The sequence below is a fragment of the Cibotium barometz genome, chromosome 31, assembly GCF_041138505.1.
Source record: "Cibotium barometz isolate CiBa-2024 chromosome 31, ASM4113850v1, whole genome shotgun sequence".
Classification (NCBI taxonomy): Eukaryota; Viridiplantae; Streptophyta; class Polypodiopsida; order Cyatheales; family Cibotiaceae; genus Cibotium; species Cibotium barometz.
This window is the reverse complement of record NC_141076.1, coordinates 48,183,734-48,210,964: the sequence shown is the minus strand read 5'-3', so window position 1 is coordinate 48,210,964 and position 27,231 is coordinate 48,183,734. Positions and strand designations below refer to the sequence as shown.

The 27,231-nt window shown below is 48.6% G+C and overlaps 1 protein-coding gene across 8 annotated transcripts in view; it reads left to right on the top strand.

The window, feature by feature from the left end:
• Positions 1–2,369: 2,369 nt before the first annotated feature.
• The window catches only part of LOC147620960 (uncharacterized), a 40,772-nt gene continuing 15,910 nt past the window's right edge, over positions 2,370–27,231 (top strand). For 3 of the 8 annotated variants that reach the window (XM_086825238.1, XM_086825240.1, XM_086825237.1), the window contains exons 1-9: positions 2,376–2,711; positions 2,863–2,929; positions 3,009–3,145; positions 3,791–3,969; positions 4,099–4,254; positions 4,374–4,484; positions 4,612–4,827; positions 4,927–4,988; positions 5,077–5,128. In XM_086825238.1, coding sequence (XP_086681364.1) covers positions 2,393–2,711; positions 2,863–2,929; positions 3,009–3,145; positions 3,791–3,969; positions 4,099–4,254; positions 4,374–4,484; positions 4,612–4,827; positions 4,927–4,988; positions 5,077–5,128 — 1,299 coding nt within the window. In that variant the 5' untranslated portion in view covers positions 2,376–2,392. Of the gene's footprint in view, positions 2,712–2,862; positions 2,930–3,008; positions 3,146–3,790; positions 3,970–4,098; positions 4,255–4,373; positions 4,485–4,611; positions 4,828–4,926; positions 4,989–5,076; positions 5,129–27,231 lie in introns of all 8 variants that reach the window. The other 5 variants (XM_086825245.1, XM_086825242.1, XM_086825243.1 and 2 more) reach the window with 5 other exon arrangements.

Here is a 27,231-nt window from a genome sequence, read left to right as displayed (position 1 = left end):
CCTCACCGCTTGCTTCTAAAGATTAATGCTTCTATCATGTTGCTTTGCAATTTGGATCCTCGACGAGGACTTTATAATGGTACCAGATTGATATGCAAGCAATTTCACTCAAAGGTGATAAAAGCAGAAATCATTACAGGTACAAACATTGGAGAGAGGGTCTTTATTCCCAGGATAACATTCATACCAACTATGCTTCAATTGCATTCATACCAACTATGCTTTGATTACCTTTTAACATGAGAAGGAGACAATTTCCTGTGAGGCTAGATTTTGGTATGTCAATATATAAGTCTCAAACATTGAGTGTATTGGGACTTTATTTGGCCACACAAGTATTCAAACATAGACAATTATATGTTGCTATGTCACGTGTTAGATCATTTGATGTAGTGAAAGTGTGTGTAAAGCATACTGTGGAACACGAAAGCAGCATAGAAGGTTCAAACGAAGTTTTCACAACCAATGTTGTATTGCAAATAGTGTGCAAAAGAATGTAAATGTAATCTATGCCCAAAAGGTAGAGAACGAGCTATTGATATAGCAACCTACAAACGCCAGAGACTACATTCATAGATATCTTAATATCAATGAAGTAAGCATTTGAAAGGAGAATGTTTGCAAAGATATGACATGTGCAATCTATGCTTTGAAGTTTGATTGATGTTTCTTTTAGAATTTCAATTATTATATTATTTCTTCTATTTATCTCTCACATTGATGCTACCCTTGCCGCCCGGTAATATTGAATTGATATGTATAAATCTACTTATATCGTGTGGATTCAATGGTTGACATTGAGGTAAAGCCACTATACAGATCTACAATATGGAGTGTCCCATCATTGCTCAAGGGGTGGTTTAAATTGTTAAGATTGTTGAAGGGACTCGGTGAGTTCTTGTTTGTTTTTTTAACATTTGGATAAGCAAATGTTAAAAGCAAATGTTTTGCTTTTGACTTGCTTTTATATAGAGTGGCAATTTTTTTTTTTTGCTTGGCTCAAAATACTAAACGTCCATAGAGAGAGAGAAAGAGAGAGGGAGATTCACCTTAAAGTCTTATGTAAATGATTAGTGTAGTGAGTGTCATATATTTGATATCACATGTATATTGCATAAGATAGATGTGGCAAGGAGAGAGAGAGAGAGAGAGAGAGAGAGAGAGAGAGAGAGAGAGGAAGATTGACCTTAAAGTCTTAGGTAAATGATTAGTGTAGTGAGTGTCATATTTGATATCACAGGTATATCGCTTAGGATGGATGTGGTAAGGAGATCATTGTTTTCCACAATCTATATAATATTTATGGCTCAATTGTAAACCCTCCATTTTGGAAAGGACAAGCAACATCTCTAATTATCGAACTATTAGAGAGCACCGGTGTTTTACGGCATATATATAGAAACTTGTTTTTTATATACCTTTTATGTTTTATTTTAAAACTTTAAATTATTATTGATACATTCTTTTTGCTACTACAGGGAATATCTTTATTTTTTAGAACCTAGATTATTGTTAGGCTTGTATGGTCAAGACATTTACGAGACGGGGGCTTTTAGGCTCCTTAGAATTTACAATCTAAGATTGTGGATCAACTTTATACACATGTAATGTTTGTAGACTATGAAAAGTCTAATAAGTTAGATTTTCGGTGTATAGGCATTGGACATTATAGAATTTTCTGATTTGCTGTCTATAAGTCTGTTCAAACGCCATTCGTCTCAAATATTGATCCACCAAATGAGTTTTGTAAGGTTTTATCTTTAATCATTTTTTAAAAACTTCAAAAATTATATCTTGTAATATCTAATGTTTTTTAATCTTAAATACAGATGGAGGCGAGGAGTATAGGCTTCCAAGGAGAGATAATCCAGTTGCCCAAATATTGTTTTAATGCTTTGTTCATGGTGCTTTATTCAAAGAAATGTAAGTGCTTTAGGAGCTCCTACTGTGTTCTTATATTGGTTGGCAAGCTGAGGACCACGAGGTTCAAAATGGGCTTTAAATATAAGGCTTATCTCTACTCACCCCTGAGGATGAGCCTTTTATTCTTATGCATGTAAGAATACTTTTGCCGGTCAAAGACAAGTCATGCCACTAGTCATTACAAAGAACTTTCAACACTTTAGGAATGGCTTAGGCCCATTACACATCGCCATACCCCCTACCTGCCCATGCTGATGTGGTGGGAGTATCCACCGCCCATAATTCATGGGTAGGCAATCTCCCCCGCCTATACATGGGTGGTAGGTTCCGGAACAAAATTTTCAAGCAGATTCAGTTAACTAGATTCACTTAGCTAATTAATATTCCAGCAGCGCTTATTAGAACCTTTTTGTGGGCAATAAGTAGGAAAAAAAAAAAAAAAGGTTACCATTACGCGTCCCTTTGGAAGATGACCGCTGCATGCCAGATTAGGCCACTGAGGGGCTCCGCAACCCTGCTGCAGAGTTGGTCCATTCTATACACGGAAAGACCTCATCCACATCCTCCGAGGCTCCCTTCAGGGCAGCTCCAAGGCTCTTTAGGAATGGCAGCCGTCAGCTTTTCTGCGCTTGTGGTGCCCCGGACACTTCTCGTCAGGCAGAAAAGGATGGGATTACATGGCTTTATGGCCCCCACTGTGGCTTTCTCCCTGAACCCCTTCATTTGTAACCTCTCTCGGGAGTCAGGAGCAGCTCAACATACCCTAGTTCATGTGCACCGCCACCATGGTTAGTGCTTTTCTCTCGCTCTTGTGTTTGCTAAATTTTTTGTTAGTGTGTCGTATGTAGTTTAAAGTAAAGCCATTCTTGTGAATTTGGGAGCTCAAAATCTAGTCTTTTTAATGCAAAGTTGCTTCATGATGGGTACCCGATTATACAGATAAATCATATGCACCAGGTATAACGACGGAGGTATCTGCTTCTTGTGGGACAAGTGCTTCAACAAGGTGAATTGCTTTGTTCTAAATGCCTGTACTGCTGTTTTGAATTCCATCATGAATCGTTTGAATATAACAAGCACTCCAGAGGGCAGGTGTGGAGGCAGCCGCAGGGTTCGGGAGTTGATTGGACAGAAAATACAGACCTAATAGAGAATCTGCAACTGATTAACACAGCTATGGGATTGGAGGACTACTTTTCCAATGAAAACGTTGTACTTGCAGGTTTTCCCCGCTCTTGTTTGTCCTTGAGTTGCAAGTACAGGGAAAGCCTTTGCATCTGGGGAGTTTACCCCTTACATGTGACGTGTTCAACCCATGTGCTGAGAATCTCATTGCATTCTTATCAGTGCTTTTGCACTGTACATACATACACTCACCTACCCAAGCACACAGGCAGGCACTCACGTGAACACACACACACACACACACACACACACACACAAGTTTCATACCTCATACTTTTCATATCTACATACATTTTATACATACATACATATACGCGTATCATAAGGTTCATCGGTTCATATAATTCATTTGTGTCATAGGTTTTATACCTCTCATACATTTCATATATACATACATTTTGTACATACACACGCGTTATACATTTCAGAGGTACATACATACACATACATACATAGATAGATACACATGTCATACTTTTCATACATACATACGCACATATATATGTACGTACATATATACATACATACATGCTTGCATGGATGCGTGCATACATACACACATGCATGCATGCATACATGCTTACAAGCCATTTTACTTGAATGGCACATGAATATTGCTGTGGGAAGTTCTAGTGAACAAGGCCAACAATAGACCTTACGATGGCTAAATTATTTTGTACAGGCAAGACAGTGACATGGGGAATAGAGAGTGAGTGGACTATGAAGTGGGGTATGGATGGCTGCTTTTATGAGCAGTTCAAAAACGAAGAGTTTACACATGAATGGGGCCATGATGGCAAGCTCACTTGGTATGCTGATGCAGCGGGCCGTGTCTCAAGGTTGGAGCTTGATGAGGGCGAGGTCAGCACCCATAATAAGCAGGGGTTTATTCAATGATTCGAACATGGGCTGTGGTCCTTTAACTATTGATATGATGTATGACATTGCACATTTTGTGTATGTATGCATTATGAAATCATTATGTTGCAGGTGTGTATGCTATGTGCATGGGTTCGAACAGGTTTTTGGGTGACTGACGAAGCTCAGAAGCGCTTGGATATCCAACAAGAACCTCCGGGTTCAACTGCGGTGCTTTACTCACCTGATAAAGAACTGCTCTTTTCTATCAAGATGAAGAACAAAGAGGCACGCCATTCTCAACCCACACATGTGTATCTATCTTTGCAAAGAATTTTTTTGGTTCTCAAGAAGCTCCGCAGGAAGAAAATTACATGACTGTCTCTCATGGTAAGGGGGGCCTGCAGGTAGTGGCTCATGTTGTGGTTGATAAGAGTACCTGCTTGCCTATGCGGATGTCCTTTCAAAAGTTTTGTTTTAGAGACCGATGGAAATTTTCAAACTGGCAGTACATTTTGGTTGGTATTGCCATACCTTTTCTTAAAAGGACGGGTTGATTGTGCATTGATGCTTATCACCACAAGATCTTAACATATTCTTTCAAACTTTGGCCTCAGTTTAAGCAAAGTTTGGATGGATTTGCAGCCAGACAGACAGTGTCGCCTGCCGATCTTCAGCTCTCGGGCCTCTTCTTCAGTAGGGCAGGAAAAGTTCAAAATAGTGAAGGTTCTAGTTGATTCTGCTGAGAGCCTTGAGAGTGACGGATCGCTTTATGCTTATCCCCTATCTATGTTTGTACCACGTCACCACCAACACTACCCTCGATCTCAGATTGATAGCAGCCGCCCAGCCTCTGTCCAGGCAATACTTTCTTACTTCATCAGAGCATTGTCTAGAGTAAAATTTTTGTGTTTCTATTTTTCAAGGTGTACAAGTGCTCATAGAGACATCTTCCTGCAGATGAGGTATGCAAAGAGTGGCCATTACATGGTCCGCCCTATTGTTGATGGGAAAGAGGCAGGGTATGTAATTCAGAGCTTATGCAGCTAAGGTATTTTATATTTTATCTTGGTGATACCGTGATGTAGTATTGTTTTTTTTCAATCATAGGTATTTCATCATTGATACGGGGACAGGCTGTCTTGCCATAAACAAGAAAAAGGTACAGCGTGGAGTTTTTTGATTTCTGCAGTATATCATTGTACATGAAAATTTGGAGCGCAACATAAGGGGGAAGAAGTGACAGAAAATAATGCATTATGAGTTGTACTATTGTGATTGGAGATGCAAAAGGCATCTTTAAAGTCCTAGGAAACCTTAGAAAGGCAAAAGTTGAGGTGGTCTTCATCCAATAAAAGACTGACAGGGTTACACAGCTCTTTGACAATCTTATTTGAAGACCTGATGAGATCAATGGGTCTTGTCTGGCTTTGATCCTGTATGACAAGGAGGCTTCTTTGCTAGGTCTCGTCTTTGGTGTGTAGTGCAAGTGTTCCGTGTGGAAACTTGGAGTGGGATTCATTAACTTTGTTAGAGCAGTAATTCAGCATCCAATAAACCAGAATTTGCACTAGAGAGAGTGAACGAGCGAGAACAGAGCGAGTTTACTGGGTTGGGCTGCCTCTGGTCTGGACAGCACTTTCAGATGTCTGCGCTAACCTTTGTAGACACCAACAGGCTGTCTTTTTGCCAACAGCAGGTTGCCTTGCTTTTCACACCTTCCACATTGGGTGTCTGGCCTGTAGGCACCCTAGGCTTGCTCACATACCTGTGTGTGGCCAACCCATGTAGGGCTGGCTGACTGGCACTCGACCAAGGCAAAAGCCCATTTATGCATGCGTTTCATACTTTGCCTCCATCTCCTTTTGTCTCTTGAGCCTTGGCTGCAAGAGTGGCCTGCATACGCTCAGTCTTGATCGTGAGGTAAGCCCATGACTGCTCGGCTTTAGCTGCGAGGGAAGCCTGCAGCTGCTTCATCTCCATGGCATGTTGGTGCTGTTTGTCCTCCGGATTTCCTTGGGGCTTGGGTTGCAATGCTGGAAGTAGTAACTAAAGTGTGGATTGAAGCGTAGATTGCATCATAGCCATGTAGGTATCCATGGAAGGGGAAACACTCTGAGTAGGGTTTGTTGTAGTGACATGGGAGACTTTGGCCGCCCCCTCTTGGGACATACTCCAAGTAATACCTCCTCTGATACACCATAGCAAAAACCATGGCTATTGTCAGTACAATCTGCAAGAAATTTGTAAATTTGTGTATTGTGAAGACACACCGATTGGCGTATCCTCCCAAGATGAAGATAAATCTGGTGACATGTCCTCCTATGGTGCCTCCATGACATTAGACATTGAAGAGACTCCACTCAGTGCAATCGGTAGATGAAAGAGTCCTCTTGGACATATGCCGCAAAACCCTAGCGACCACCAATGAAGCCAAAGATTCTCCACCTACTGCAGATGGCAACTGTAAAAATCCCCCTCAAAGACTTGATTGGAAACTTCCTTAGTTTCTGCTTGTGGTATGACGTAATTCAACATTCTTGGTGTGTGCTCAACCTGAGAAATGAAAAACGCTAAGATGTGCACACATGCATTTCCTATACACTCACCCTTTGGTTCTGAAGAAGCCTCCTCCTCGGGCTGCTCCTTGGACAATCCTTGGCGATGTGCTCGGTGGAGTCACACTTGAAACATTGACCGGCAAATTGCTTGGCTCGGATCTCCTGCTGAGAGAGTTGTGTCCGCAACACCCCCCCACTAGAAATGTTTTTATCCTCCATGGCCTTAACAGCTCCTTCTTTAGGATCTCCTTTCCTTCTGCTGTTGGACTTTCTATTATGTAATAGACTTGGAACTCTTCCGCGTGTGGAGGGTCTTAGCAAGACGAACTGCGTTTGAAAGATCTTGGGGTTGATGTGCATGAACATCTGCACGCACAAATCTAGCTAAAGCAAGGTTAAACTTTGTTACCAATTGAAGAGCTTTTGTGCCTATGTGCTAGGTTTTTTGGAGATTGAAAGAGAGAGCAACATAACTCACACACACACACACACACACACACACACACACACACAAGCCCTAAACTACTGTATAGTATTATGTACAAGAAAAATGTTTACAACTGAATTCTCATGTATAGAATGAGACTGAAAATGTAGACAACAATACTCAGCCCGATAGACGACTATAGCTCCACCTTGGCCAGCCCCAACATTAGAGAAATGCTCTGCTAGGCTTGTTCGATGATGAACTTCAGATGGGAATGAATGATGTTGGGGTAAAGGCATAATGCCCACCCTTATAGTGTGTACAAGCCCATAAGTTATAGTACATAGTACACTTAGTACTTTTAATGTACTAAGTGCACTATGTGTACTAGTGCAATATACATGTGTGATAGGGGAGTCACACACTCATATCATTATGAGTTGACTTATCCCCACAACTCTCTCTCTCTCTCCCTTTGTTCTCTCTGTGTATGTGAAACTCAGTGCTATGGACAGCCCACAGTCGGATAGTGACAGGGCTGATATGGCCAAGATTCCGTATGCTTCAGCTTGTGGCAGTCTCATGTATGCCATGGTTGCTACTAGGCCGGACATTGCATTTGCAGTGGGAGTGATTTCTAGATACATGGCCAACCCTGGCAAGAAGCATTGGGAAGCAGTGAAAGGTGTCATGAGATACCTGAAGGGCGCACAGGATTTGTGCATTTGCTTTGGCAAACAGGATGCATTAGTGCATGGTTACACGGATTCGGATTATGCCGGTCATCCAGATAACCGGAAGTCTACTACCGGTTATGTGTTTACATTCACAGGAGGTGCTGTGTCATGGATATCCAGGATGCAGAAGTGCACAGCCTTATCTACTACAGAGGCCGAGTATATTGCAGCCACAGAGGCTTGCAAGGAGGCATTATGGCTATCTCGGTTAGTGGTTGATTTGGGTTATACAGGGGATATACCATTGTTGCATTGTGACAGTCAGAGTGCCATCCAGTTGGCAAAGAATCCTGTCTTTCATGCAAAGACGAAGCATGTGGATGTGAAGTATCACTTCATCAGAGAGGTGATAGAGAACAAGCAAATTCAGCTTGTTAAGATTCACACGGATGACAACCCGGCTGATCTGTTGACAAAGAGTTTGCCTCCGGAGCGGTTTGCTCATTGCAGACACTTGATGGGCATTGGATGAGGCCAATTTCAGCCTTGATATGGCCTTGTATATTATCATGTACATGCTGATTTTTTCTTTTCCTTTACTTAAGGGCACTTTGCCTTTAAGTGGGAGGTTGTTGGGGTAAAGGCATAATGCCCACCCTTATAGTGTGTACAAGCCCATAAGTTATAGTACATAGTACACTTAGTACTTTTAATGTACTAAGTGCACTATGTGTACTAGTGCAATATACATGTGTGATAGGGGAGTCACACACTCATATCATTATGAGTTGACTTATCCCCACAACTCTCTCTCTCTCTCCCTTTGTTCTCTCTGTGTATGTCTCCCACACATGAATTAACCTAACCCTAATTCCATCTCTCCCACACAAATGAAATCCCACGTATGTTTATATAGGGACCTAGATGCTTGTTTACTTGCTGTCGGCCTGTTTACTTGCTATTGGCTTGTAGCCATGACTACACAACAGCTGGCTGACCGCTTCTCTATTGGCCGAATGCCACACGGCACCTGCGTCGGTAAAATTGTTGCTTGCTGCCCGATTGTGTTGCTCGCCTCCTGCAAGACAGCCACGTGTGCCCTTAAGGTGAGGTATGTTAACATTCACCTTGGATGATTACCAACTTTGGTAGCGTCTTTGTGATCCACCAAAAGATATCATTCCCATTCAATATATGGTTTGGACTTACAAACTGAAAATCACGTCTACACCAACTATTGTTGTGACTCTACTTGTGCTCTCCACGTTGTCTGTCTCTTTCGTGGTGGGTTGATCTCTCCGAAGATCTTCGTCCACCTTTTGTTGATGATCTAGGTTTCGTTGACAAGTCTCTTTCTGGTTGGCAAATCTTCTCAATCATAGCATCGAACTACAACCACATGTGGAGCATGGTGAGCTCATGGGTGTTCTAGAGGCAGTCTTGTTCCAAAGCAAAGGCTTGCTTGGGGGAGTAGAGGTGTTGGCTGGGGTTCGGGTCGTGGTGGTGGTTGGGAAACTGCCATATGATCTTGTGTAGTGTGTCGGGCATCAAGCTAATGGAATCCGGTGTGGAAGCGGCATGAGACCTCTTGTGGTTGTATATGTAGATGCTAAAGGTTCCCCTTGTATCTCTTGCTCTCTCCTCTCATCTTGGGTTGCTATAGTGGGAGTGGTCAAGATTTTACTTGATTGCAAACAACCATCCACTAGCAGTGTGAGTCGCTCTTAGAGGTTGCCCTGGAGCCATAGTCATAGGGGACGTGGGGGACGGACCCCTGGGACGGGGGAAGGCCGTCCCATAACGTGCGGGAATGGAAACGGACAGGGGACGGCGAGGGGACGTGTGAGTCCATGCTGTAACAAGGGGACGGCGATTCGTGTGGGACGGAACGGGATGGTCAGCTGACCGTTGCGCAGTGTTGACCAGTCTGCCGTTGCGCCCTGTAGCTGGTTGGGCGCCTAGCCGTTGAGCAGCCCTCCCCACTTGGCCCATGGCTATAAGAAGAGCCCCCATTGGCACATGCTATAGGAAACTTTCAAGTCTTCAAGTCTTCAAGACTCACCTCGGGCCTTTGGCGACTGGGTCTTGGGTGCCCGATCTCCTTTTTGTAACACCCATTTTTTTGCTAGTATGACTTAATATTGATGCTTTGGAAGTGTAAAGTGACTTTGTTTTAGTATTGTTAAGTTTCTTAAATGAGTGCTTACTTAAAATTGCATATTTTGTATGCCGTCGCATGCCGTCCCCCGTTCCTCGTCCCGGTTCCCAGGAATCCCCGTCCCCATTCCCCGTCCCATGTTACTATGCTTGGAGCACTAGGAAACCATCTAGACAAGAAATCATTGGAGGTGTGGGCTTGTAACCGAAGCAAGGGCTTGCCCGGGTGACTAGGGACTTTGACACACTTTTCGTTACCATCAATGTGCATTAAACATTTAAATGTTGGCCACAACCGCTTAACCATATCACAAAGCTGAAAATTGAGAGAGATATACGCAAGGGCACCACCCTAGGGTTGGACTGTGCTACGGCCCCCCTTGGAATTTTTTAATTACCAAGGAGTATTCGAAATTGGTACAAGCTTGGGGGCTTCTCCTCACAGGAGAACATCAATGTCACATGCACTCTGTACTGTAGTGCATGACAAGATGGCTCATCATCAGTGCATCATTGTACAGCAGTAGGACCCTTTAGGATATGATTTTGTCGTATGCCGTGGCCCCATTGCAAGCCCCCGTCCGGGATATGTTAGGCACGAGCTACGAAGGTCTTTCCTCGGCCATAGAAGGTCAGTCAATTAGTCAAGTCCCTTTACCCACTTGAAGAGAATCATTCATGCATATAGAAGTTTGTTAGAAGCCTTAGGGTTTGCATTAGAAAGCATTCATGGCCTTGCATATGCACAGTAGACAACCATAGCCATTCCAAGCATTTATTTCATTGCATAAAGCCTAAGATAGCAACCATATGACCAGTCGGCAGCATTATTACCCAGTTGGCCAGCATTAAAATATTATATTCAGCATATATCTCATATTCAAGTCGTGTAGCTTTATGAAGTCAGCCGACCTGCCCTTCAGCCAGCCCACCAACTCCATTCAAGCATATAAATACCTAGCGATTGCATTCTCTCATCCATCATCATCGATCAAGCATCCAAGCATTCAGCCAATCAGAACACATCGTGAAGAAGCACTTCAGTCCATCAGCCCTTCTTAGTCTCACAACAGAACTCAGCATTCATATCTTCATCGTTTTCTTCCCACCCTCTTGGTGAAGGAAAACACAGCATACACAGCCCTCATCTTTTGCAGATTCAGCCCTAGAAACAGTCTCCAATCAGTCCCTTCTCTCACCCTCAGTTTGCAGCCTTCCTACAGCCCCTTGGAAGAGTGCATTGGCATCGAGATTGATCATCATTGGTGCTTCTACACAATGTGCAGTCAGCCGATCGTTTGGTCTTCCGAAAGTCTTACGTTTGACTCATCTACAGTCTGAAAGACAATCCTGCAGTCATTCTCTTCAAAGAAATAAAGCAAATACTCCTAGCAATAGGAGGGGGCCCTGCAGTGGGTATTTTGGGACCCAATAAGGTGTACAGATATCTATCTTTCTCTTTCTCTCATCTCTTAAAGTTTGAAGTGGATTGCTAAAGACTCGCGAAACTCAAGATACAGAAGGTGGTGTAAGACTTTGTGTGACAGGATCCTTCATCTACGTGTAATTCCGTTGCATGTTACATTCAACAGGTTTATCCGGTGCAATGTGTTAGACACCATCTCCTTGCCGCTGGCTTCCTGTTTGGTGTCCTATTTTAGCCTTTAGGGCTGACCATGTTAGCTAGAGGGGGTACGGAATCTCAGGCAGCCCTTCAGTGGGTATTGGGACCCAATATTGTGTCCTCTTCTATATTCTTATTCTCTTCTCTCTCCCTACTCTCTAAAGTTGATGCTAAAGATTCTCACCACATAAAGGTATAAAGAAGGCCTTGTTGTGCGTTATCATGATCAAGCTTAGTGCATGTAACATTGGTATCATAGCATTAGGCTGGTTACCCAACTTGGCTATCTAAAGAAGTGAGAGCATCTGGTGGATGGTTAAACTGCGGTCTGGAAAAGAAACCGAGGTCTCCACCATGTCGGGAGAAACATCACATCAAAAAGAAAGCGAGCAAGAAGGGATGGAGGCACAAAGCTTCCAAACAAAAAAAAACACTTTTGCCAAGCACAGAAGAGCTCTTGAGAACAATGATGGAGCCATAGTAACATGGGACGGGGAACGGGGATAGGGACGGGGAACGGGGAACGGCAAAAGGTAGGGAACGGGGACGGCATATGGAATATGCAATTTATTGACTACAAAGCACACTAAATAAAATAACATTTATGTTTTTACACTTTGAACATTCAAGGCATCACTTTAAATGTACAATACGTGGCGCAAACACCGAACATGCGCTAATAAGACTTAAGTACACTGGCAAAGTTTAAATCAATATATAAGCATGGAATGATGATCACTATCAAATAACAAAAGACTAGTGTCTACAATGCACATAAAGTGCCGAGTCAAGACTCAAAAGTAAAAACAATGAAACATAGCTAAATGATAAATCATAGAGCCTGCAATGCAAAATCGGAGGCTGGAGTGTGAGAAGTACTGGCGTCATGATCATGGCTACCTACATGACCAGTCTGAAAGGTAGTGGCATCGTCCTCTGGGCTCTGTTGTGTCTCCACCTACTCATTTCCCTCCTCTTGCTCCATCTCCCACTGAGTAAAGGGATCTGCCTTTGCAATCGCACCCTTGCAAAGCATTCACAAGTTTGCGCTTACAAAGACAAGATCATTGGCCTTTTCTACACCAAGGCGGTTTCTCTTCTTTGATGCAATATGGCTGGAAGAATTCCAAAGCTGCTCCAAACAAGAGGAGCTTACAGCTTGGCTGAGAATGCGGATAGCCAAGTGTTGCAGCTTAGGCCCATCTGAACCATAGTCTTTCCACCACAAAGCAGCCCCAACCTTCAACCTATCCTCCTGTGCATCCGCATAACCAAAAGCACCATGAAAGGACCTGTATGCAGCAAGGTGGTCTCTGATTTTGCGCCTAATGCCTCCATCTGGCACTAGACGATCCAAGATACGCCTCCAACCATCACTGACCTCTCTGTCACTCTCATGTCCATTACCCTGAAACTCAGGGTCCACCATATATGCTGTTGCATGCGTAGGAGAGGCATAAGAGTTCCACCTCGTCACACATAAGGAACGAATCTCCTCGTATCTGTCCTCATTAGGCTCTAATTCTTGCAACTTCTCTATCATTCTATCCATTGCCTCATACACCTTCCCGATGCATGGCTGCATAGCATCTACAAGCCTCAACAAGTGGACAATAGGCCTCACCATAGCATCAATGCGTTTCACATCCTCCCAAAAGGAAGTGCTCTCTGCATGCTCCCTGCATAATATGCCTATGGCTGTCGAAGCCAATGTAGAAGTGGTGAACTCGTCGCTGATGAAGAGCTGCCTTAATGCACCACTGCACTCCCTCAAGCGGGCTAGCATCAAGAAGTTGAAGGCAAATCGGGTGTCCGAGAATTTGAGAAGTGAGAGTCTTGATTTCTTGGAGAACTCGTGGCGGAGGAACTTGTGGTTCAAGACAAATGTGACCGTTTGATTGGCCTCCTGAATGATTGGCTCAATCCATGACATCTTTCCAATATCCTTTAAAAGATTGCTCAAACAATGTGCCATACAATATGACACAGTCATGTGTGGATACATGTCCTCAATAATAGCTCCAGCTGCCCTATTTGCAGCCTCGCCATCTGCAACAAAACCCACCACACATTCCGGGCCCATGAGCTCAATGCCACTTGCCCACTTTGCTGCAAGCACGTCTGCACTCTTTCCTGTCGCTGAGGCATCATGTGAAGCAATAAAGTACATCTCGCCACGGGAATATGCAACGAGACCATGGATGGACCACTTTTTTTTTTTTCCGAGAAAAGATCCTTTCATTAGTTATATAAAAACGCCCGTAGGGCTACAAAAGATCTCTCCTGCTCCTAAGAGAGAGAAGAGCAGCGAATACATCATGGCAGCCCGGGAGACTCTCCCGGTGCTGCAAAATACAAGCTTCAGTATAAAGAACTGAGCGGCTAAATCATACAATAGGGGGGGGGGAAGAGCCAAACAGGTGGCCTGTAGTGCCAACGGGGGGGATCCCGTGTGTAAGGTGTAGAACGGGCCACAGCGCCAAGTGGTGTGAAAGGCCTGGCGCCGTAAGATCGCCTCATCCGAGTCTCCCCGGATGCGGTCGTACTGTCCTCGCAGGGTGTGGATCAACTCCTGCCAAATCCCCCGAACAGTCTCTGCTGGTGGCTCTAATCTCCCCTCAAAGGCCGTAAAGCACCGGGCCCTCCAGGTGAACCAGATGGTGAGGCTGCTGAGGAGCTCCCATCGTAAATCCCTCTCCTGTGTCCAGCTGGCGGACGAGAAATCCGGTGCCGGAACCAGGCGAGGCTGGCCCCTAATAAATCTGATGGCCTGACTGCCCTGCTCCATCTCATAGCCCATAGCAGGCCCTGACGAAGTCGACCAAGCAGCGGCACCCCACGTAAACATACCCTCTGGAGAGAGGGGGGCCAGAATACGCAGCATCCGCAGCCAAATCTGCTGTGCCTGAGGGCAGTCCCAAAGGCAATGTCTCTGTGTCTCCATAGGGTGGCCGCATCGGACGCAGGCTGCCGGAAGACTGCTGTAAACAAGCCAAGTGCCAACTGCTGAGCCCCTGTGGGCGACCAGCCACTGAAAAGCCGAGATCCTGCGGGCCTGCCGACTAGCCCAGAGCCGAGCCCAGAAATCCTCCAGGAACTCCTGTGAGAGTCCTTGCAATCGCCAATGCCCCGCTGCCGCTGGAGAAACCGTGCTCCTCGCCGTCAAAATATGCCGTCCCAGCCGAACAGTATACTGGAAAAAGGTGATCTCTGTGGCCTCAAGGGATGCATAAGGATCATGCCACTCGTACTCCCCGGGGTCCCACTGTAGCCGGGCCAAGGGGCGCGTTGCATATGCCCATATGCGCCAATCCGGGAGCACATCAGCAGGGTCGGGGTCAATATGCCACTTCCGAGAAGCGGCAGCCACTACCCGAATCCTCTGAAAGGTGCACTCTGCAACCAAAGGTGACTCCACCTCCACTCTCTGGAGTCTGCCCTCATCCTGAATCTCATAGTAGAGGCATCTGCCATCCTCAGTGCTAGCTCTGACAGCAATCAGGATCTCCAACTGTGTAAAGGCTCCCATCCACCGTGGGGCCACTGGCTCGAGAGGTGTGAACGGCCTGGAAGCAACCCCCGAACAATAAGCTTCCCCAATAAGGCTCTACTCTGATCGACTGGATCTATAATATCCAAACCGCCCTGAGCCAGCGGAAGTGTAATAACTGCCCATGCAACCTTTGCCCGAGCTGGCTGACCGTCCCGCCCAGACCACAGAAAGTTCCTGATCAGCCTCTGTACCTGGCTGATGCAAGAGCTCGAGAAAATCCAGCAAGACGTAATGTACCACATGGTCGCTAACAGCACCTGATTTGCCACCACCACCCTCCCAGCCAAGGATAGTCGAGCTGTACTCCAATACAATAGCTTCTTCCGAATGCTCAGAAGAAGCGGGGCAATCTGCTGCTCAGGTGACAAATCGAGGCCAATCTGGCATCCCAAATACCGCACTGCTGTGCCTGGAGGAATCCATCTAAAACCGGGGTCCGGGCTCCATGCCGGAGTGGGAGCACTACTGATCCAAAAGGCCACTGTCTTGCGCCAATTGATCAATGCTTCCGAAGCTGCACTAAAAACCTGGAGCGACTGCTCAGCCCGAATAAGATTGGCCTCTTGGCCATGCAAAAATAAGCCCGTGTCGTCTGCAAACTCAGCATCAAGCAAATCCTCCCCCCGGACTGGGAGCTGAAGTCCTCTCAAACCAACCTCCTCTGTCGTCAAATACATACTCATAGCCTCCGCAAAGAAGAGAAAAAGGAAAGGGGCGAGAGGACACCCCTGACGGACTGATCTGGTCAGCTCAAAACTCGGCCCCCGTCCTCCTGCAATCAGCACCTGGTTGCGAGCTGTGGAATACAGAGCTGCCACCCCTCTGATCCATCCTGGCTCAAAGCCCAGGCGAAGCATAGTGCCCTCTAAGAATCCCCAATCAACTCTATCGTATGCCTTCTCAAAATCGAGAAGCATCACGACCAAGTCCTCGCCAAGAAATCTAGCTCGGGCCGTCGCCTCCCAGAAAGTAAAGATGTTGTCAAGGATACTGCGCTCCTGGACAAATCCTGTCTGAGTAGCATGAATCAACTCCCCTAGGAAGGGCTGGATCCTCAAACTCAAGGCCTTTGCTAAGACCTTGTAGACAGTATTGAGGATCGTAATAGGCCTCCAATGCCGAATGTCATCTGATACTCCCTCCCCCTTGGGGATAAGATAGATCAAGCCCTCTGAAAAGCTCTGCGGCATCACCCCAGTGTCCAAAACATGCTGAAAGCCCTTGCGGAGGCCTGGCCCCAAAAGGTCCCAATAGCGCATAAAAAAGGCCGGCGTCAGTCCGTCCTCCCCTGGGCAACTATGTCGCGGCAAGACCCTCAAGGCCTCGGCAAGCTCAATCTCTGACAGAGGCGCACCTAGAACTGTACGCATATGGTCTGTGACCCTCCTCTGCACATGGGCCCACACAGTCTGTCTGCAAACATCTCGATCCTCAGTGGCTGGCTCCGCTGAAAGCAGGTCACTATAAAAAGCAGTGGCAATGGCTCTGATCTCCCCGAGCTCAGTAGCTACCGATCCATCCGGTCTACCAAGCTGGCGGACTCCTGCTCGCGCATGACGGGGTCCAGTGATCTCAAAAAACTCCCCAGTCGCTCTATCACCAAGCTGCGTCCACTGAGAGGCCTGACGACGATAGTAAAACTCATGTCTCTGCTCCTCTACCTCTCTAACCTCCTGGCGTGCCTGGCTCAGCTGGGACGCCACCCACTCACATGCAGGCTGCTGCTCCTGAAGGCGCTGTAGCGAAGCAAGGCTGCGTCTCAGCCGTTGCTCCCGCTCGCGAATCTCTCCCAGTCGTGTCAAAGCTGCAGCGTGTAGAAAAGAGCTAAGATCAATGAGTCCCTGGGCACACTGGCCCGCTGCATCCTGGTCAGAGCACTGACTATCATGCCAGATCCTCTCAATGTCCTCAGCGAGATTGGGATCTGCAAGTACCCTCTCTGGGATCCTCAACTGCAAGCTAGGCTCCCGTGTCCCCTCCTCCAATGTCAATATAACTGGCGCATGATCTGAAAATGAGGTGCCAGCGAGAATGCCGACGGAGCCCCCTCGCTCCCCTAACCAATCGCCCACATAAAAGCGATCAATCCGTGATAGATTAGTCCCTCCCTGCCGGCGATCCGACCGAGAGAAACTAAGACTGTCCTGAGACCGGGAGAAAGCCCCATGCTGCCATGCATCAGTGATCCTCAGTGACATGCAAAACCGGTCCCAAGTTGCAAGCTCCGTGCCGTGCACTGTAACATGACTGCCTCCCACCCTATCTGCCGGGTCCTCAAGCATGTTGAAGTCTCCCCCAACACACCAATGTGCGGCCTCTGGCAATGCATCTGTAACCTGAGTCCAGAACTCTGCTCTGGCACTAGCATGATTGGGCGCATAGATGTTGAGCACACCCAATAGCTCATCATGCATCCTCAGAATGACATACTGTGCTCTACCAGGCACAATGATCCCTCGATCCACAATGGCATGCCGCCATACATCTGCAATAACCATGCATACTCCTCCCTGTCCACCCAAAGGACCAAACCCTGCAGACCAAAAAGTGTCCCATCTACCAGGCATCACCGAACCATATCTCCGGATCCTGCTCTCTCCCAAGTGGTGCTCCTGCATCATCAAAATGTCAATGCTGCCACCAACCAAGCATCTCTGAAGCTCCTGCCTCAAGCAACCTCGATAGCGTATAAAGTGTGCTCCGCCAAGGCCCTGTACATTCCATGAGATGATCCTCATGGATGCCTTGCTGAGGTGGATGCTGTCTCAGCCGTACGGCGGGTCTTCGCAAGCGGTTTGGATGGAGAGTAGTCCCCATCCGAACGGCTGCGAATCTGCCCACCCGGTGTACTGCAAGAATCCCGGATCAGGCGCCAGTGGCTGTGGCCCATGGCGACTGCCTCCTGCTCTGACAGAGAAACCTCGTGTATACTCACATATCCAGGGTCGCGTGCCAAGTCTGCCACTATGCGCACGACCAAATGCCGAATCCCTGAGGTATCCACACTCCCGAGATCCAAGAAAAAATGAGCCAACTCCCAAAGTCGGCCTATCACATCTGTCACCTCCAGATCACTCATGTGGTGAGAAAACTCAACTGCCTGAGTCTTCAAAGTGCTGAGAGCGAGCTCTAGAGTCCACTCCCGATCACAAGGTCCACATAGATGGAACGAGAAGGCCACCGCTAAGTCTAGTGCCTCCTCCCCGCGGGCCGGAGGTATCACTACATGAACTCGAATGGTTGCTGGCTCATGGAGGCCCTCTGCTCCAAAAAGCCGTGTAAAGGTATAATGAAAGGCCTCCGAGCGCTGTCTAATGCCAAGGCGACTCAGCCGACTGCGGATAGATGAAATCCGTGAGGCCCTAATCGGCATAGGTCTCCTCTGTGATGCTCGAGCGAGGTCAGTGCTCAGCGCTCTCCGGACTGCAGGTGAGCGCCAGGGAACTGCCAGGGTCTCCCGGGAAGGTGAGGCGGGCGGAGGGGGAGGAGGGGGAGGCGAGGGAGGTGGAGAGGGAGCCGCTGCCGAAACCGGAGCGGGGGCGGGAGGAGGCGAAGGTGGAAGCGAGGCGGTGGGAGGGGACGGGGGTGGGGGGGGGTGAAGGAGGGGGAGCTGGCATCTCCTGGTCCTCGGTCGCTGCAGGGGTCTCCTCCTGAAGGGGAGCAAAGCTGTTCCTCACGGGAACCCAGTGAGGCTGAGACTGTGGCTGCTGCTGAAGCGGTCTCTGGGCGTGCTGCTGTGGCTGTCTCCCTCGGCGGCGCCCCTGTCCAGGCTGCCACTCCGAGGTCTCTGTGGCCTGAGCAGGTGTCCCTGAGGCAGCCTGCCGAGCCGAATCTGTGGGCGGGCCATCAGTAGCCTGCTGCTGTGGTGAGGGTCGAGGTCTCCTGCGAGGGCAGGCCTTGGCCAGATGACCGACCTGCCTGCAAATGAAGCACTGGTTCAGGAGCCCCGAGAACTCCACTCTCTGATCTATCCACCCCCCCCCCCCTATCCTAGGTAGCTGAATGACCTTAGGAAGGGAGGAGATGTCAGACACCAACACTTTGACCGAAGGTAGCCCAGCTGCTCTGGCCACCACTGAAGCTGCTGAGGGGCCCGTCTCTAGTACCGAGCCCACCAATGCTCCGAGCTTGGAGAGGAGCGGAAGATACTCCCGGCGGAGACCAGGGAAACAAACTGTAATATGGAAGAGGCGCTCTCCCTGCTCCGCCGCTGCTGGGTCAAATCCATGCTGCCAAGGTCTGAAGAAAGCCCGAGCATCCCTGATGTCCAGAGGACTCATGGCAAGGACCTTGGCAACGCTCTGGGCGGCCTCGAACTCGATCTGATAATGGCCCCGGCCCAGGAGCTATACATCCAGGATCTTGCCCACATCTGCAAGAAGGCGAGCCTGAAGAAGATCCCTGATCTCCCCTCTGCTGGGGCGAGTGCCGACTATACGGCAGATGGTGGAATGAGCCTGGAGGCGTTCCACCTCTGCGGTGAGGCTCGCTTCCTCTTCCGGCGAAAGAGAAAGCCTGATGGGGATGTCCTCGGGGGCGGGCGAGGGGGCTGCGGATGAGTCCCTCTGAGGCGAGGCGGGAGGAGTCTCCATCAGAGTCTGAAGCTCAGGCGAAGGCGAGGCGAAAGCGGAAAACCTGCAAGAAACGGGCTGCACACAAAGAGGCGGAAGACCGGATGAAAATGAAGAAAAACAAAACCCCCTGGGGGTGAAAAACAGCACGAAAGAGGAGGGAGGGGGCGAAAACGAAGGAGAAGCCCTGAGGGGGGGGCGGCAAAAACGCGAAAGGGAGGGGAGGCGGGGCGCTGCTGAAGGGAGGCGGGCGCGAACAGGCGGAGAGGTGAGGGGCGAACAGGCGACAAAGGGAGGGGGGGCGAACAGGCGAAGAGAGGGGGGGGGGGGGGCGAATAGACGAAGAGGCGGCTAGGAGGGGGGGACGAAATGGCGAGGAGGGGGGAGGCGCAGCAGCGAGGCAGGAGGGGGGGGGCGCAACGGCGAGAAGAAGGGGGCGAAGGCAGGCGGGGGGTGGAGGGGCGAACAGGCGGAGAGGAGGGGGGCGAATAGGCGACAAAGGGAGGGGGGGCGAACAGGCGGGCGCGCAGTGCAGGGTGGAGGCGGGAGCTTCAGCGAGCTACGGCTAGACTCAGTCGCCTTGATAGCCACTTACCTGGATGGACCACTTTTGTGTGTCACTCCATCCATCTGCAATGAGTGACACTCCATTCTTTGCCCATAGCCGCTCTGTGTTCTCTGCAGCTTGCTCGACAAGGCGCTTCTCCTTGTCGAGCAATGTGGTGCGTAGAGACTCCGATGATGGGGGGGTGTAGTTTGGACCATACTCCCCAATCCTCTTCACCATAGCCTTGAAGTACTCGGATCTGATTACAAAAAGAAACAAGTGAACTTTCAAGAATGAAACTTAGAAAAAGAGGGAAGAGTCAAGGACTCAAGGCTTACCTAGCAGTATGGAAAGCAATATGGTCATGGAAGAAGAAATGAGCCACAGCTGTATCAACCTCTTCCTTCTTCTTAGGATCCCAACTTCCCTCAAGTGTACTCTGTCGCGGCGCGGGTGTGGGCATCGCAAAGGAACCTACACCATGTGGCCGTGGTGTAGATGTGGTAGATGCACCCCCTGACCCTGAAACAGACCTCTCATGTGGTGTCACAAATGTCGCAGGATCCACAGCCACATGTGCCGGCCTTGCAGCCCTCAAAGTCTTATGCCTGGCAATGCGCTCAAGAAGCTCCCTTCTCTTCTCCGATGTGATTCCTGTGCAAAATTGAACCTCGTGCCCAGACTCATGCATAAGGTGGGCTCTCACTTTGTCTGACCCCCTCGTCCGCCGCCTATAGGGGCAAAGCTTGTAAGACCACGAGCGTGAACCTCCTCCACTTCCAAGGCGGTTGGCATTAAACTCTTTCCACCATGACCAACCATCGGTTCTTCTAGCACCACCACGACGTGTGGAGCCGAAGGTTGCTTGTGAAGAAGATGCGATGAGAGAGGGTGAAAGTTGAGAGAGAGAGAGAGAGAGCTCTTAAGGCTTAAGGCTTAAAAAATAAGAGGCTAGAGCCTAGAGAAAGCTTGTGGGTTTAGACGAGAGAGAAAGAAAGAAAGAAAGAAAGAAAGATTTTATTAACGTCTTCCAAAAGACCGAACTCGGCCTATGAGACAAATCGGAGTACCTGTATGGGGTATCCTCTGTCATCCCAACAAAATGAAAAAGTACTGAATAAAAAAGCTGAATCTGGGTGTGAGGGGATGGAGCTCTATTACTAGGAGAATGCAAAGCTATATGCATGGAGTATACAATCATGATATGCAACCTAGCTAGCTCCATCCTGTACCATACTGGGGGTATAAAATGGTATACATCAGTGAAGGGGGTGTCCACAGCTCCCTGAAGAACATGCCTGGGTGTGCTCTGAAGCGAGCCAGTCGCTCCGCACCCTCTCTGTGAAACTGAGCTCTGATCTCTGTCATCTCTCTCTGGTATAGGCGTGGTGTCCGAAAGCCAGGTGTCCTCTGTCTCCTGCGGGCTCTAAGTGTCTCTGCTCTCTGGAGAGTAATTCCCTGCCGTGTAGGGGCTGGGAGGGGTATGGATCTCTGAAAAAATGTAGTAATCTGTGTCTGTCGCCCCCCCTCTGGAGCTGTCTGAGCTTGTAATAATGTCTCTCTGTGGCGCTGTATGTCTAGAATGTATCTCCCCAGTATGCGCTGGTCTGCTGTCTCAAAGATCTGGCGTAGGGAATGTGGCTCTCTGAATAAAATGGGATATCTCTCTCTCATGGCTGTATATGCTCTGCATCTGCATACATAATGTTCCTCACTCTCCACCTCCTCTCTGCACAATCTGCATACCCTCTCCTCTCGGGGGATCCGTGCTGCTCTGCCAGTCTCAATCTCCAATCGGTGTGATGAAACTCTGAGCTGACCAATAGCCACTCGGGAGCCGTGTGGTAAAAAGCCCTCCATGTATCTAGGCCTCTCTATAAATCCATCATCAGTGATACTCATGAAGTGATCTCTGTAGTATAGCATCTTCGGTGGAAGAGGCTGTGTAGGCGATATCCATGTCTCTCGTGTATAGAGCTGCCATAGATCCTGTCTCAATACTCTGTTCCTCTCACTATGAGAGAGACGGATATGTGGTGCATCCCTGTCATACTGGAATGGTGGTAGATGATCCATGTCTAGGCCATGCTGTGAGAACCAATGTGTGACCTGTGCATACCATGATCCTCTGTCTCCTGCCTCAGCCAACTGTCTAGATGCCTGAAAAGCTCTGTATGATAATCTGTCCTGTGGCATCTCTCTGAATCTGTCTAGCAGGCATATAGTCTGAAATATGGCCTCTACCATCATAGGAGGCGTAGCAAACTCTGCTCGGATAATGTCATGAGGTACTGACGGTTTGCTGCGTATCATGCGTGCCATCATGAGGGCCTGTGGTCTCTCTATCTGTGTCCACCAATGGGTAGCAAGGCCTGGCGCCCATACTGCTGCTCCATACATCAATGCCGGTGTGACTAATGTGTCAAATAGCCACCCCTTCGTCCGGGGCTCCTGAAAATGCGCCTGGTGGCACTGTCTCTCTAGCATAGCCAATGCTGCATATCCCCGGTCAATCTAGCTCTGGCTGCTGAACCCATGGTAAAGCGTGTGGCTGCTGCAGAGAAGGTAACCCCTAGGTACATGTATGATGTCACCACCTCCACCTGGCATCCGGCGAGAGTGAATGTCAGCTGACTCCTGCCCTGTCTCGATGTATGAAAGACCATAACCTTGGTTTTCCCAAGGTTCACAGTAAGACCCCTCTGTGTGCAGAAATCATGGAGTGCATGTAGATGCTGCTGTAGACCACCTGGGGACTCAGACACTAATACAATATCATCAGCATAGAGCATAATATGTACTGAGGTACCTGCTAAATCAACTCCATCTCCGCCTCCCCGTGTAATGAAGTCAGCCACCTCATCAATGTATAACCCAAATAGCGTGGGGGAAAGTGGGCATCCTTGCTTCACACCAATGGTGCTAGCAATAGTCTCGGACATACCTCCTGGACATCTGACTCGCCCAAAAACCTGCTCATATAATGCATAGATGCCCCATGTCATATCTGCTGGTATGCCAAGAGACTGCAGGCGCTGAAAGAGCCTCTCTCGTGGTACTGTGTCAAATGCCTTGCGGAAATCCACAAAGCAGCAATAGAGCTTTCTCTTCCTCACTCTGGCCTGATCAATCATACATCTCAAAGTGAATACATGGTCAGTGGTAGAGAAAGCTCTCCTGAAGCCTGCCTGCCCTGATGAGCGTAAACCTGCTCGCTCAGCATATAAGCTAAGCTCCTGCTCCAGCACTGCACCATAGAGTTTGGCCAGCACGTGGCCAACCATAACCGTCCTGTAGTTGCTCGGATCGAGCATATCCCCTGTTTTGTGAATCGGCACAATGGTGTGCATCATCCACTCCGCAGGCAAACCCTCTGCTAGTGCCCTGTTAAACAGGTGTGCAAGAAAAGGAGCTAAAGAATCTACTGCATATATGAGATGCTCACCCTGCAGGCCCATATGGTCGGCGGCCCGTCCATGCTGTAGGCGGCGGATAGCTTCCTGTACCATCGAGTGGGTAAAGAAGCTAGCTGTGGTAGGTCGAGGCTCCTGTGGCTGAGGTATAGGTGGCTGCTGTGGGGCATGGTATAGACCCTCTGCATATGTGTGCCATGTCTGTGGGTCTGCAATAGGTGTCGGGGTCCGGGGCTCTCTAAAGTGCCGCCATGAGACAGGGCTATCTCTACTCATGAAGAAATGAAAGATCTCTAGCTCCTGCATCTCTGCGAAGGCCCGCCTTTTGCGGCGAGTAAGTCTCCTCATCTCTCTCCTCGACTCCTGCTCTGTGATGGCTCCCAAAGCTCTCTGTATGCGGAGTCGTGAGTATAGGGCTCTGCACTCGTCATCATACCATCTGTTCTGGGGCATAGTCCCAGGTCTCGCAGGCTCTCCTGAGTGTACACGATGTGGGAAGCTCTGTAATGCAGCCGTGTGTAGGAGTGATGCGAGCTGGGCTGTAATGGTATCCATAGATGCCAGGGGATCCATGAGTAGGAGCCCATCCTCTACTCTACCAGTGTATATGTCTGCCATGTCATGTGTGAAGTAGATGGTAGTGTGTGGCGTCGGTATGTGGGGGGCTGGTGATACTGGTGATCCGGCTAGTGAAAATGCCAAGTATGTATGATCTGCCCCAATAGGACGAGGTGGAATGGAGAATGAGGTGACAAGCTGTGATGCCTCCAAAGACCCCATAATGTAGTCTACCACCGTGCCTCCGGTCCGTGTATGACCCCCATGTGGGAAGCATGTCAGCCCTCCTGATCCCGGCCACTGTAGCATCCCGTTATAAATAACGAGACGATGCTTGGCTCCCAACTCTAGTAAGTGGTCCCCATAATGTCCTCTGTCTGGTCCAGTGTTCTCTGATGCCTGACTAGCCCCTATCTCCTCTGGATCCACAGGGTGGAGGATCTCCATGTCATCATAGTCATACACCTCACACTGTCTGCTCTGTGTGTGGGCATTGAAGTCGCCCGTAAGAAATACTTCCCCTAGTGTAGAATAATGCATAATCTCCTCTGACAGACAAGTGTATGGCGAGGCTCCTATCTCCTCCTCCTGTGGCATGTCCTCTGTAATGACGTAGGAGGATCCTGATGGAGAAAAGTAACATAGAGCTATGTATATAACCCTGTCCTGTGAGAGCTGTAAGCTGATCCACATGTATCTGGCCTCTGGATCCTGTGCTACCATTCTCAGTCTCCCCTGTAGCTCCCGTCTGAATAGGACTGCTACTCCCCCCGACCCTCTCGAGGTACCCTGGCGTGTGGTCCTCCTGTATGCTGACTCCCACTGGAATCCCTCTACTCGAGGTAGCCCTCTCTCTGGGCTCTGATGTGTCTCTGTCAGAAGTATGATGTCCCTCCCCACCATAACATGCTCCAGTCGTCCAGGCTGCACCCATAGTGAACCATTACAGTTCCATACTGCTATGTGTATCTCTGTCAGTGGCCTGGTCTGTGTCCCATAGGCCCCAAACCGCTAATCCATGGGCCGGCCATCAATGATGACCCGACCATCTCGATAGAAGGCCTTCTTGCCTTCTCTCCTCGCGTGTAAGACTCGTGGCATGCAAGTTCTCCTATGCTCAAGCTGCATCCTCGTGAGATCATCATCCAAGAAAATAGGAGCTCCCTCTAAACCCCGTAGTATGAGAGAGAGAGAGAGAGAGAGAGAGAGAGAGAGAGAGAGTGCTTGCTGCTTAAGCCTTAAGCTCAAGAGTGGGGTGGCTGGCTGAGAGAGAGAGAGAGAGAGAGAGAGAGAGAGAGAGAGAGAGAGAGAGCTCAAGCCTTATAGGCTCATGGCATAGGCATGGTGCGGGTCACGGGTGACGGCAGCCACAGTGCCAATGGGAGGAAACGGGCAGAAGCGACACAAAAAACAGCGGAATAAAGCGAAAAATGGGGGAAAAAAAGCGAAAAAACAGGCGCAAAAATCCAGCGAAAAAAAAAACGTTTCGTCGTCCTGTTCCAGTCCCATCCCTGACCGTGGCTGCCCGTTCCGCTGTTCTCGGGATGGCGTCCCCTTGTGACGCAGGTGCCCGAAGTGTCCCCTCCGTCCCCAGACCGTGTCGGAACGGCTTGCTGATTCGGGACGGCGTTTCCGCGTCCCGGCCCTTCGTCCCCTCAGTCCCCTGTTACTATGGATGGAGCAAATAAATTCTCTGAAGATGCAGCATGCCGCCGAAAAAGAGAAGCCCAAGGAAGACACAATCGTTGACAGATTCAGTAAGCTTTGCATGCTCATTCCATGCAAGCAGATAGCCACAGCTGAGGACATAGCTCGCTTGTTCATTTGGTTTTTGTAACCCATTGGTGGTTTGATGGACTATCACGTCAAATAGAGATCCAAAATTTACGTCCCATTTTTGGAGAGCAATGTTTGACAATTTTGGGAGTAAGTTGCAGTTGTCCAGCGTATTCCATTCTCAAACAGATGGCCAAACAGAAATTTACAATCAATTGGCCTTTGACGTTCTCAAATCATACTGCCATGACCAGTAGTCGAAATGGGAACAATATCTTCCTTTGGTTCGGGCAATCCCCAACGATACTCACTGTCGAGTATTGGTCGGACGTCGTATGGGGCAGCATTTGGTCGGCAGTTCTCATCTCTCTTGACGAGACACGTGTCACCATCTCTTGAGACTAATAAAACCACCGAGATATTCTCAGAAATCATGGAGTTAGTTAAGGAGCGCCTTGCCAAGGCTCGGGAAGCATATACCCGGCAAGCCAACAAATCCAGGCAAGATGTTAACTTTAAGGAAGGGGATCGGGTATATCTGTGCATCATGAAACAACGGCTAAAGCAAGTGGAGAAGCGTTGTCCCAAACTATCATTCCGAAGTTTCGACCCATTTCCAGTCATTCAAAAGTTAAGTGATGTCTCTTTAAAGTTAAAGTTGCCGGAAAGTTGGACTATGCACAATGTCTTTCATGTTTCTTGGTTGAAGCCATATGTAGGTCCAGCATTGCAGGATATATCCGAAGAGCAACAACCAGATATGATAGACGAAGCTGAAGTCGTATAGCCAGAGCAAATTCTTCTCCAGAGATGGAAGTATGGATCCGGTCGAAGAATCCGACAGTTATATATGAAGTTTAAAGACCACGGAACCCATGAAGAAGTTTGGCTGGATAAAGAGTTCTTTCAGGAGTACACCCAATTGTTGGCGGACTCTACTTGGAAGCCTTGAACTTGCCGCCAAGTTAAGCAGGAGGGAATGTCATGTGCACCCTGCACTGGGGTACAGAGTGACACACTGGCATGATCATCAATGCAACATTTGTATAGAAGTAGAACCTTTTTAGGATTATTTGTCGTACGCCGTGACCCCATTGTGAGCCCTCAGTCTTGGGACAGTCAGGCACGAGCTACGTAGGTCAGTCTCTGAGCTTTAGAGATCAGTCAGATGTCAGTCCTCTTAACCCACTGGGAGAAAGCATCATACAGAAGCATTTAGATGTCTGCCCTAGCATTAGATGCATGTGTAGAAAGGGGCCAGCCCCAAGGCAACCCACTTGGGCTAGCCTTGCAAAGGGCATCTATGCCTTTGCCATGAAGTCGGCCAGCCCATATGGCTTAGGGGGCTAGTCGGCTAGCACCCGACCAGCCCTACAGCAAGCCGATTGGGTAGTATGCGAG